General features: G+C 41.6%; 1 protein-coding gene across 1 annotated transcript in view; it reads right to left on the bottom strand.

The window, feature by feature from the left end:
* HBS1L (HBS1 like translational GTPase) overlaps window positions 1–12,937 on the bottom strand; it is a 90,549-nt gene that overhangs the window by 20,408 nt on the left and 57,204 nt on the right. The window contains exons 5-12 of the mRNA XM_077289324.1: window positions 7,617–7,719; window positions 5,278–5,525; window positions 3,604–3,769; window positions 3,151–3,268; window positions 1,449–1,595; window positions 700–774; window positions 500–617; window positions 187–255 (exon numbers count right to left, since the gene is read on the bottom strand). Coding sequence (XP_077145439.1) covers window positions 187–255; window positions 500–617; window positions 700–774; window positions 1,449–1,595; window positions 3,151–3,268; window positions 3,604–3,769; window positions 5,278–5,525; window positions 7,617–7,719 — 1,044 coding nt within the window. The remainder of the gene's footprint in view (window positions 1–186; window positions 256–499; window positions 618–699; window positions 775–1,448; window positions 1,596–3,150; window positions 3,269–3,603; window positions 3,770–5,277; window positions 5,526–7,616; window positions 7,720–12,937) is intronic.

Raw genomic sequence — 12,937 nt, 5'->3', positions numbered from 1 at the left:
ATCTCAGAGTAAAGCAAAAGTCTTCTTCTGGCTGGTTGTCTCTCATTACTCATTTGAATATGTGAAGCCACACAGAAAGGTAAGGAATAACAGGTCTGCAGCACACTCAGCTCACACTGACATTTTCTGTGTCTGGCAGAGAGGAGGTGTGATGAGCACATATCACAACAAAAATGAAGTTCTTACCTTTGAAAACATCAGATGCACATAACCTGAAAGGCTTGTCGATGGAACGCTGTGGCGCTTTAAAAGAATCTGCAATGAGCAAAAACTGGTTCAGTAATAAGTAAGATGGATAGCAAAAAATCAACAAACATGTAATGGTTTATACACTAGCGATATTAGTTTCCGGTCACAGCCTTTATTCTTTGTTTTACCGCCTCTAATGTGGTCATGTTAAAGTTACAAGCTTCTGTACGATGTGGACTTGCAGAAGAATTCACAGACAAGTTATTTTTGTTTTTTCTCCCGAACAACAAGTCCAAAAACAAAGTCTTACCAATTTGGTCAATAAGGCATGGTCCTTGGTACCAACTTGTCAGTTCCTTAATTTCGCTCTTTTTGGACAGATTTTCTCCACTTAGACCACTGGTAGGAATGTAATGAACATCACTATCCTACAAGAGGTGACATGCGAGTGAGCTCGAGTGGTCACACGTTACGCTTTATATCAGAACTATTAACTCATGACCACAGTACCTTGAAACCAGCTTGCTTTAGGAAGTGTCCGAGCTTACTAGTAACTTCACGAAACCTTTCCTCCTGCCAGTTAACCTGTCGGAAGTAGACCAAGTGCTCAGAAAACGCTTGGGATTATCGTGTGATGCATGAAACAACATGGATCTTGATATACAGCATATCTTAAGAGCTTGTCAAATATCAATAGTGATGAGCTGAAGAAAACTTTCACTGCACACAGATGACTACTTGTGGTGGAAGTCGCTTCAATCCTGCTCATTTGGTCAGTCCAATTTTCAATCGCCTATAAGAGGTCTGCGCCTAGCAACCTGCCGTCCTGGCCCCAACAGATGAGATACTTGAAAAGGGTTGTATCAAGAAGACAAAACACTTTTCAAAGTGAAGTTGGTAATCATCTGATCACCACATCACTACAGCTTGGCAGGCACAATGGCCAGTTTGCACCAGCAGAACATACCTGATAAAAAAAGCACAAATGACAGTAATAAAGTAAAAGGTAAAGGGCACCGAACTGTGGGATAGTCTCCACACAAGTAAAGCAGATGAAGCCCACAGCTTGAAATTAAGTGCAAACTAAATGTAAGAACCCGAAGAGATGATGATCTGAAGAATTTCTGCAGCAGAGCTCTGGAACAAATTAGGCCAAAAACGATAGAGATCTGCTAGTATAGTAAAAGCACTTAGACAATGCCATAGTCGCTCCAGCAATGTCACTAGATCCACACTGAAATGATGATTGCATAACATACCTGATCCATTTTATTGACTACCACAGCTAATTGAGTAACTCCTAAAGATCGGACCAGAAGCGCATGTTCACGGGTCTGTCCACCAGCTTCAAAGCCGGCTTCAAACTCTCCACGACTGGCATCTACAACCAAAACGGCCACGTCAGCCTAAAAGACAGGAGGACAATACAACGGACAATATAACTATAAACCACTATACAAAAGTGTAGACACTAAATCTAAGGATTTACAGATGTATTCCTTATGTTTCCATATAGCAATGAGGAGAAGCATCTAATCCCACTCAATCCATCCATACATCTCCAACTTTGGGAAGAATATGTTAGTTATGTCACACATTTGTTAGGGCTGAACAATCTACAGAACAATTTCATTTATCTAAATCTCTGCTCCTACAAGGTCAGACGCATCTCCTGCAAAGTTCCCATTACAATTAATAGGAGTATTACAGGTGAAGCTGTGTCTTTCTGGGTGGCAGAAAAAAGAAGCAACATACCAACTAACTTATTCGTCATCAGCTTTAAAAAACATCAGTAAAAATCTAGAAGATTACATAAATAATAGAATATAAACATGCTATATGGGGTATTAAAAGAGGACTGCCTTCAATCAAAAACACATTGTCTCAAAGGAGTACTGATCTCATGGCTAGAGACATAGGTCAAAGTAGCTTTCACTGCTTTCTGTTACCTCCTAAGATCCAAAATTTAGAACCCTGTATGGAAAGGAAAGGTTCCTGTTACTAAGATATTAGGAAAACCTTACTAGAAGAAAATCTTTTTTTTTTCTTTTCACTCTTGTAGAAAGGGTTTGAATAATATCATAGCTACTGAATAGACAGCTCATGCATTATACTATTAACAGGAGCCAGTTGATTAGTCCTCAAGACCTTGCCTTTAGTCTCATATTTCCAGTTTGTACTCTACTGTTTACTCAATAGTGACAGTTTTTGTTGGTCTACAAGGTCTTAATATGAACCTGTCATCTCCAGAAATACCAATTACCTGCAGATTTAATGGGTGATCTGCAGGCAAATAGGGTTTAAATCCCATTTAGTAGACAAACCGAGACAGAGAGAAAAGTAAATGCTATTCTACCTGCAGCCACCTGCTTCTTAGTCATTGGGGCGGTGCAGAGAGCTGTTAGTCACTGCTCACTATACTATGAGCGCATTGTTCTCACTCCGTGGGACACTGACAACCAGCTGGGCACATGCCATACAAATACTCTGCAGAGCAGACAGTCAATCAATGTGCTGTGAGAGATTACAATGCCCCCACTGTGTACTGAAATGTGGCTGTACAGCCCCTGCACCACCCTGACTGGGAGTAAGTGGCTGCAGGGAGAATAAAACTTCATTTTCTCTCTGTAGCTGCTGCTCTAGCAAGTTAGCGAGACATGATTTAAACGCTATTTACCTGCAGCTCATTACTAGATCTGCAAATAAAAAGCGTTTTAGATGACCGGTTTCTTTTCATTTCCAGTTTTCTATATTTTCATTAGATTTTGTTTAGATACAGTTTCTGAAGCTGGTGCTTATTTCACTACTAAATAAAGGCGTTTGTCTACCGTAGTTTTTGACGGATTCTGAGGCTGAAGACTAAATGACTGGTACTAAATGGCTATTGTGACTGGAAAATAATCAAATGGACAACCACAGACTTCTGCGCAGTACAGAGTTCAGAACAGAACATCAACTTACTTGTGCAGCTCCAGTAATCATGTTTGGGATGAAATCTTTGTGCCCAGGAGCATCCATCAGAGTAATAACTTTAGTCCTTGTTTCAAATTTTGTCATGCCAACATCCATAGTTACCCCTCTACCACGAGAGAAAGAAAAATTGAAAATTTTCGAAAGTGAGTAGTAGATTCCAGTTAAAAAGAAGTGTTGTCTCCTCTGGGCAACCGCTTAACATATGATCTAATGCGGTGTATGGAAGTCATAGAGGACATCTCTGAGACACAGTACATAGATGCTAAGAAGCAGTACAGATTCTTAAATCTGGGCTCACTTTAAGGACAATTTACCTTCAGGTCACATCTCTAGTGGAATAAAGACTACCAGAGAAGCAATTCTGACATTGACCAGGTAATGAGTAACCCAGATGACTCCGGAAACCTTTGTACACGTCACAACGCGTAAAAGACAAAATACCTTTGCCTTTCTTCTCCCGTCTCATCTAGCACCCACGCATATGCAAAAGAAGCCTTTCCTGCTTTCTTGGATTCTTGTTCATATTTGTGCATAGTTCTTTTGTTCACATGTCCCAAGAGATACAATAAATGGCCCATGAGCGTGCTTTTACCGGCATCGACATGACCTGAATTGAGAGACATCGTAAGAAACGGAGAACACAGCATGTATACTCACCCATACGCCTTAGTCTACTACAGTTACGGAAGCCCTAGGTTTGCCAAGAAGATGAATAGTCAACTTTTCCAGCTTTTATGATTCACCTAAACTATTGTAAAGTGTACAATGATAATGCAACTGAGGTATGCACCTATGCCAGAATGTCCTATCTGAATGACTTTGTTCACCGATTTGCTGTTAAACATCAAAGTGAAATATTTATCACAGTTAAAAGTGAATCTGCTAGTAAGGTCAACCCCCTCCAAACCACATATATCCATGCAGGTCTTTGAAATCAAAAGCCATTGACACCTTTATATCTTCTATCTGTTGCTGCCATCCTGAGTAAGGAACATTAATGTGTTAATGAGGCTATAAGTGCTATGGGTGTGACAGGCAGAGATTAATTAGTCTCTGCCTTTCCTAGTTGTTTCCCCCACCTAGCACCAGCCTCATTAGGCCCAGTCACATGAAGGTAATTCATGGTTTGTAAAGGACCAAACTGCTGAGACTGGTGGTGGGTCACTGGACCTGACCTTACAGCCTTATATGGGTCTATCAGTCTGTATGTTTGAGTCGGAAGTCCCAAGATCAATCTGGATCATGAAAAACACATGTGTGAACCCAGCCTTCCCATGATTGATAGCTCACTGTCTTTGTGACATTGATAACCACACAAGGACATCAGGCAGCAAGCTATCAATCAAGCTAAAGAGGCTGATGTGGCTAGGAAGTAAGTGGTTTGTTAACTGCTCTATTATGCAAAGATCACTTAAAGCCCAAATTGTTTATGAGCGAAAATGCTAATTACTTGGGAATGCAGCAACAGATAGATGTAAACGTGTCTATGGATTTACATTTCATAGACCTGCATGCCCATATATGTGGTTGGGAAAGGGGGAGCATGTTGATCTTACTGATGGATTCACTTTAAAGGGGTTTCCCCTGGAGTGACAATTACCACTCTCCACAGAGCAGGTGATAAATGTATGATCCCTGGAAGTCTACCCCCTCCCCGATCACTATAACAGGTCTTTTGAGTCCCCATTCCTGCCAGCGTTAAATGGAGCACCATGGTTGGGCATAAACTGCCAGCTCCATCCATTACCTATGTGACTTTAGCTACATTTTCACACTCAGAATTTGCCATGTGAATTTCGAACCACGATTCAGTAACAATCCACATAAAGAAGAAAATCAAAGCATGGAAAACCAGCTAGGGCCCATAGTCCCATAAACAATGAAGACAGCAGTGATACGCATGTATGATCATTCTGCTCCTTTCAATACTGAGAGCATTTTAAGAAGAATGGTGGCTTGGAAACCCAGCTGATAGGGGCCTCACTGGGCCCAAAGCAATCAGACATTAATGATCTATTGTGGATAGGTGAAAACTATTGTTCATTAGAAAACCTTTAAGTTTGACATAAAATATAATGGCAATCTTCACACAACTTCTGTCTTTCACATGTATACCTATAACAACAAGGTTGAGCAGCTGTTTTCCTCCTTGTCTTTTCTCTAGCTCCTCTTTAATATTTATCTTTTGCTTGGATTTGCCGGCGCCTTTCCCTTGTGATGGGGTAGAATTCAGGTCTTCTGAGTTCGGAGATGTGTTCGTTACATTGGGGGATGCCACACTGCTGTCAGCTTCTTCCATAGAGTCGTCCATAGCCTGGACCCTCGGGCACACAGTACCACCCTGGCCATTCAATTCAGATGCACTGTTACAAGTCAACAAAAAAACAAAAAGAAATGATGTTTTAGGCATCATTTATACTAGTACAGCCTGAATGGAAAGCCATAGTATATACAAAGTAGTTTGAAGAGCTTCTGAATTGCCATCTTCAGTAATACTAACTGTCTTGTGAGTGGCACATGCTAAAAGGACATCAATCAATGAACAAGACTGATCAAGATCAACCAACAATCTAATAAGTATGGGGGGAGGGTCTCCTGACTGTTCCCCAGACAGTTGAGGGAAAGCATGAATGGCATTTTGGAATTCCATTGGCTGATCCTTTGGTTCTTCGGGAGTAAAGACGATGCCAGAGAAGTCTGGCAGCAGCTCTGTCAGAGAACACTAAAGTGCTTAGCCAGGCTGAGTATTCCTGTGTATGGGAAAGTCGGGGGAGATTAAACATTTTTTTTCCCCACTTTGAGGAATGTGGACCCCAAATTGCTTTAATTGGCTAAACAGCACAAAGCAGGTAACTCACTCATCCTGGGTCCAGGCAGACTATTTGCCCCTGTGCAGTTCTCGGTGTTCTGGCTGCAGTGGTGACGTCACATCAACTGTGTGCATCATTGCTGTAGCCAATCACTAAGAGTCAGCCAAAGTAGACGGCACCAGCAGCCGAGCTCAGTGATTGGCTACAGCGGTGATGAGAGCCGTCAACTTCCTGTCACTGATGCCACCATCCGAGCAGTGGCGGGAAGGCAGCGCTACACCCAGGGAGGACTACCACCTGCTCTGTTTGTTATTTTAGGCATTTTAATGCATTTGGGGGTTGACGTTCTAGAAAGTGGAAGACCCTTTTAAAAAATCAAATCATCTGCACCGCCCAGATGACTATTGAGTGAAAAGCACAGTTGTGTTAGAACTTCATTTTTTTCCATTCTTGTATCATGCAGAGTGTAGCATAAATTATTTCAATGTTATCAAATTATAATGTCTCAGCTCTTTAAACTTGTTCTACTCGTCTCAAACAAAATAACATTTCAGCTGAGTTTAAGATGCACATAAAAAAGTCTGCAAACTGCTAGAAGTGCAACCTAGCTGGGACTGTAACGGCCATTCACATATAGAAAAATGCAAAACCCCAAATGATTTAAGTAACGGACACAGATATTAGTCATCTTTGCACTTGTTACCTACAGAATCTTCCTGCTGTAACTAATGCCTTCTTCTCAAGTTCTTTGCTTCTCTCTCAAGTTTGACTCAATCCACCCCACCTGTCCAATTGAAATACATTTCTATCCTTCCTCAGCAGTTAGTCTCATATCCTGTTCCAGATGACAAGTCAACTATGCTATGCACTTAGCAGAACATGAACATGGAGAGGAAAATGTCAGAAACTGTATAGGCCATGTCTGCTGCACTCAGGCTGCGGTGTGCATCTCAGATTAAGAGTTTTAAGACCAGCATATTAGTATATATTCAAATTAAGTCTTCAAACCGAGCTGGAGTGTATATGAAAAAAATAAATACATATTATGTGTATATATAGTGTATATATATATATACACATATACACACACACACAGTATATGCACAGTATATGTTTATTTATGTTTTATATTTCTTATTGCATCACTTGAATACAACTAAAAAACACTTACATTTGGTACAATCACAATCAACCTGACCTAGAGAATCATGTTAACAGGTCAATCTTACCGCAGAATGAATGCTGTAAAAACTAAACCCTATATGCAAATTGGAACACTGTTTTTCTACATTTCATTGCACTGGAAAATGTTTCAGTTCACAATACTGTAAAATGAACATTGCCAATAAAACAAACAAAAAAAGCCCTCATACAGCTACCGTGTTTCCCAGGAAATAAGACCTACCCGAGAATAAGCCTTAGCATGATTTTACAGGATTTTTTGAGATTGCTTAAAATATAAGCTTTACTCCAAATATTAGCCCCTATGGTCCTTGATCCATACGGATAATGATCAGTCATGCTGTCTAGTCTAGTTATTTCCCCAACTTTACTTTGTTACTTTTTTTGTAGTTTTATTACACAGAGCAAAATGACACATTCCTCTTGGTGGTTTCCACTCATCCATATGCTTCATACACACACCTTGGAACAGCAAATCCCATCGTCTGCTTGTTTCCAGAAACGGTCAACTTGGCAATTTTAGGAACAATCTGGGTATCTGGAGAAGGCATGTCTCTTGATTTGCCTAGAATGAAACAGAAAATAAAAAACGGTCAGTTATCTAAAATGAAGTTGTGTATTAGCAGCTGCCCCAAAAGTTCAGAACACACAGATTGCAAGCTTACCGAGATCAGAGAGGACTAATGAAAAGTGACATGTGCAGCTACAGCTTGAATTCATACTCCAATATGATCCTACAACTGAACAGTGCAAGACTAGACCGCCACTGGTTTAAGATACAAGTGAAAGAAAAGAATACACATATGTTGGAACACCATAAGCTTTGGATCAATGCCATGGTATTTAATACGACTCCAGCTTAATGTCTTCCCAAAACGGAATTTTCACATTTAAGACTTGTCATCACCATCTCAAGGGTAATGTATTTACTAAATCAGAAATGTCCGGATAATGGATAGGTCCTCTTTATCATGGAACTTACCTTAATTCTATACATTATACAACAACAGGCTCGGTCACTCTGCAATGTTAGGTAGTGGGAAGTGGGTATTTTGACAACAATCATAGCACCGACTTGGTTCCCTTAAGCTTATTTCTTTGTAATGAGCAGAACTATAGAACCTCCTTATAACTATGGAATTAATTAATGGCATAAGAAATTCACTGACAAGACTGGGATAAAGAGGCAGTCGAGTACCTATCTAAAAAGTATTGTAAAAAAGGACACTGCATCTGAGATCAGTTATAAATCAATAGTACACAGAAAAATAAGAAACTTTGTAATATATCTTATCAGAGAGCATTAAGAACGTGTAATAGCGCCACATGTGCAACTGGTCTATCCATACATTTCATTGGAGATACATTTTTGGAAATGTCTGTTTGCAACCATTTGATGATGGGTGACCTATATTGGGATATACTGTGGTGTAATTGCCCTATATTACATTCATGACTCACCACCTCTGCACCTTTTTTTCTACTTGGCATATCCCCTTTGTTAAAAACCTTTTGCATGTGTCCTTTATTTCACGTGATATATGGCTTTTAAATCTATGTTCACTAAACTCTATTGATTTTATCTTCTGGTGCTAGTGGTCTATGGATACTTTGCATTTATCTTTAGGTTATATAGAATGTAATCCGCAAAAAAAATAAATATAAATACAAATATATATATATATATATATAAAACTAGATGGAGGCGATGGAGGCGATAGTGGCAGGCTTTGCAGCATTGAGAATCTCTGCTCATGTGTGCAGCCCCGCTCTCCACTCGCCGTCCCGCTTGTCCCTCCAAAGCTCAGCTCTCCACTCGCCGTCCCGCTTGTCCCTCCAAAGCTCAGCTCTCCAACCACCGTCCCGCTGTGTTCTTTCACATATGTGTCCACTGGGCGTCCTGCTTTCTCCCTCAGGAGCTCCGCAGCCCGGCCGTCTCCCTCCACAGCCCCGCTGTCCATCTACCGTCATGCTCACTCTACAATTGCCATCCCGCATTATCCCTCCACAGCCCCGCTCTCCCCCCTCAGCAGCCCCGCTCTCCCCCCTCAGCAGCCCTGATCTCCACTGGCCATCCCGCTCTCTCCCTCCGCAGCCCCGCTCTCCACTGGCCGTTCGGTGCTCTCCCTCCGCAGCCTCGCTCCACTCGCTGTCCCGCTGTCCACCCGCCGTCCCGCTCTCCACCCGCCATCCCGCTCTGTCCCTCCGCAGCCCGTGTCCACTAGCCGTCCTGCCCTCTACCTCAGCAGCCAAGCTCTCCACCCGCGTCCTGCTCTCTCCCTTAACAGCCCCACTCTCAATCTGCCATCACTCTCTCTTTTTCCGCAAACCCACTCTCAACCCGCCGTTCCGTTCTCTCCCTCTGCAGCCCCGCCACAGCGGGGGGTCCGGCGATGACCCGCTGGTGGTACTGCGCAATCACTTGGGTATTCCAATATGGCAGTCGGCGAAATTCCGCTGCAGCGCGGTGGATTGTGGGATTCGAGGACGTCCAGACGGAAGTGGATGACAGACAATTTAAGGCAATTATATAAATAGATGGAGAGGCAAGCACATATATGTGTCTAGCCAGTTTAACTGTCCCTTTATGCTTTTTGAATATTTGTCTCTGATAAGATTCTATGTAGAGGGTTGATGGAAGAGTAAAAGAAAGGCGCTAGAGACAGAGCACCTCCCTACCCTTTCCCATCTAAACAAAATATCTTATCAGCAGCAACTAAACTCAGTAACGTGAACTTCTGTCTTCACCGAATACTAATTTTACCCAAGAATTTTGAGAATGAGCTATCAGTCCTCATGGAGAAAAAAAAAGAAAAAAAATTGGATTTCTCTGATAAGATCTATTACATAAGTTTCTTATTTTCATGAGTTCTAATGATTGCGCCTGACTTCACTCAATGTTTGTATAAACCACGGCACTCCAGATGTGATCTTGTAAGTTGGAGCACAGCCATTGTATACTGTAAAACAGGGATGGGGAATCTTTTTTTCTGCCATTTGAATATTTATACCATCCTTCGGGGCCCTACAAATTGCGAGCTAACTCCGCCCACAAAGAACATCCTGACGCTGGCACTGGTTTCAGGAAGTAATCTTTCACTGCATCACCTTCAGCACTCAGTAGTGAACACGGCATGCGCATGCTCATTGGGCAAGAAGAAATTAATGGGCTGGCAGCCATCAAAATACAGCTGCCGGCCAAGTACTGAGGTCCCCAGAAATCTGCCCAGGGGCTGGATAAAAGGTCATTAAGGGGCGTAAAGGCCTGAGGTTCACCACTCCTGCTGTAAATCAAAAGAACTTAACGCTCAGATATTAGATAGGAAATTTATTTGCATTCCAAAAGTGATGCAGAATGTTTCAGTCATTGACTCTGACCGTCATCAGGTACATAGGCAGTTTTGAGAGAGAGACATGAATCAAGTTGTGATAAGGCGCTATAGGATAAACATAGGATGCCTGCAGTGGCAAGTGCTCTCACGATCCTGTGTTTCTCCATTCATTCTTTAGGGCTACTTGATACAGTTAAGAAGCCATATAGAAAGTGGATGAAGCGCAGTTCGAGCTTGAGCACTGCCGCTCAATTAAATCGGTAATAATGGTTTCCCATTCTGCTGATCGTTGCAGGTCACATTATTCAAGCTTTGACCTGTCAACAAGTTATCATCTATCCCATGTTTAGGGGATACAATGCTTTCACCGGACAACCCCTTGAACAATACAGAACAGTTGTGTTTCCCCTTAGATCCAACCCTAGCCCATAGATAGCTATTTGTAAGCTTACATTGAACGAGTATTCTCAAGTTGTCACTTGACCAGCTCAAAGCTATGAAGTTTCCTGGTTACTTGGGGGACGGACTCTCCTCATTGATTAACAGTTCTGGAGGGTCGCTTCATTCTGCTACTACACTTTCTGTCGTTGCTTGTTTTGAGTCTACACTGTCATCACTATATTTACATAAAGAGATAACAGTGCCTTTGAACAAGCACAAGGCTCATGAAAGTGAGAACTGAGATTAGGAGAACAGTTCTGGAAACTGCTGATGCTGGAATGTTGGGGAAATGCAATTCTACAGGACTGATGAGCGCTGGGAGCGAGGTAAGCAGCTAACTACTGTATATCAACCAATTGGCTAGAGAGCTGACTTGTATGTTAAGGAGTTAACAATTCTCCTGGAATGTAACTAGGCCAGGGTATCGGCAGGCACAAGTGGCCAAGCTCCATCAAAACAAGCTCTGCACTAGGAAAGATAAAAGCCATCAGTGCAGGAGAATGACAGCGGATACAAAAAGCAAGTCAATTACAAACTGGCTGATTTTCATGCTGTTTAACTAAACCAGTTTAATAACACGAGAATAAGATCCCATATAATAATTATGTCACTTTCACTGGTCAAAATGGTGAGTTTTCAGAAGGTAAAACCCAAAGGAATGTTGTATAAAAATATTTTCAGGCCAGAGTTCTCCTTTATGATGGACTGTTAGATATGCACATTGTTAGGCAAAAATACCACACCATTATAATAACTCCACAATGCTACATGCAGAAAAGTTATAACATTAGGTAATAAAGAACTTATGCTACTTTTAAGTCTATTAATTAAGAGAAAAATTGCACCCAAGATTAAAAGGTACCCCATAGATAATGACTGTACTTAAGAAATAAGGACACATTCTCCTGAGAACATTTCAGTTGTGTGTCATAGTTGTGATTGTAACCACAATTGGTTTTAAGGTTAGAAAGCCTGCTTAGTTAATAACTTTTATCTTCCGAACCACAAACGTCTGGGGCTTGGCTCTTGCCACACAAGCGTCACCTTTTTATAAAGTCTGGCCACAATGAAGACATACTGTAGAAGCGGTGCATGTAAGTAAAAGTACATCCTCTGCAAATAATTTAGATATTTTCTAGAAGAATACTAAATTGTACATTGCTCACTAGTATACTGAGAAGTACATACATTTTTACATTGAAAAGCTGACTTTTCTTTTTTTATTAAAAGGGAACCTGTACCAAATAAAGTACCTGTAAGCCCTGTTACAGCATTCCGGTATGCTGTATATATCATCCCCCCAATCCACTCTGCAAGGCACAAAAGAGCTCTTATTATACTCACAGACAGTGCAGTCCAGACCAATGGGCGTCATTGGTCTTGATATGACGCCACCTCTTCGTATGAGCGATGTCCTACCTTCCCTACTTCATGTGGAGGACATGTCCTAAGTCATCCACACAGTCCTCCATCACGCTCCTGCTCAGGTGTACTTCTCTCTGCCCTACTGAGAGCAGAGCAAAGTATTGTGGTTCGCATGTGCGGGAAAGGCCGAATGTAGGTAAAGCTGTCGCATGCGTAATACAGTAATTTGCCCTAGGCAGGAGTGCGATGGAGGACACTGTGGATGACATAGGACACATCAAACACATGAAGCAAGCAGAACGACGGCGATAGTAAGACGAGGCGCTGGACCAGGATCAAAAATGCCCATCAGACTGGACCGCGGCACCTGTGAGTATAATACAACCTTTTCTTGAGCCTTGCAAAGCAGATTGGGGACATATATAATGCATCTTAGAATGCTGTAACAGAGGGTTTAGAGGTGTTGGACCTACTTTACGTGGGGAAAATTGGGTGAAAGGTTTCATTCAAACTATATGGAATAACATTTTCTAAATTAAATGCACTATAGCTGAATCAATAAAGACTTGTATATGCAATGGAATTGTATCGAAGAGGGAAAGCAGAATTCCATTTTCTACAGCTTTGTACAGTCTGTCCTTTCCT

The sequence above is a fragment of the Ranitomeya variabilis genome, chromosome 2, assembly GCF_051348905.1.
Source record: "Ranitomeya variabilis isolate aRanVar5 chromosome 2, aRanVar5.hap1, whole genome shotgun sequence".
Lineage (NCBI taxonomy): Eukaryota > Metazoa > Chordata > Amphibia > Anura > Dendrobatidae > Ranitomeya > Ranitomeya variabilis.
This window is presented reverse-complemented; position numbering and strand designations above follow the sequence as displayed.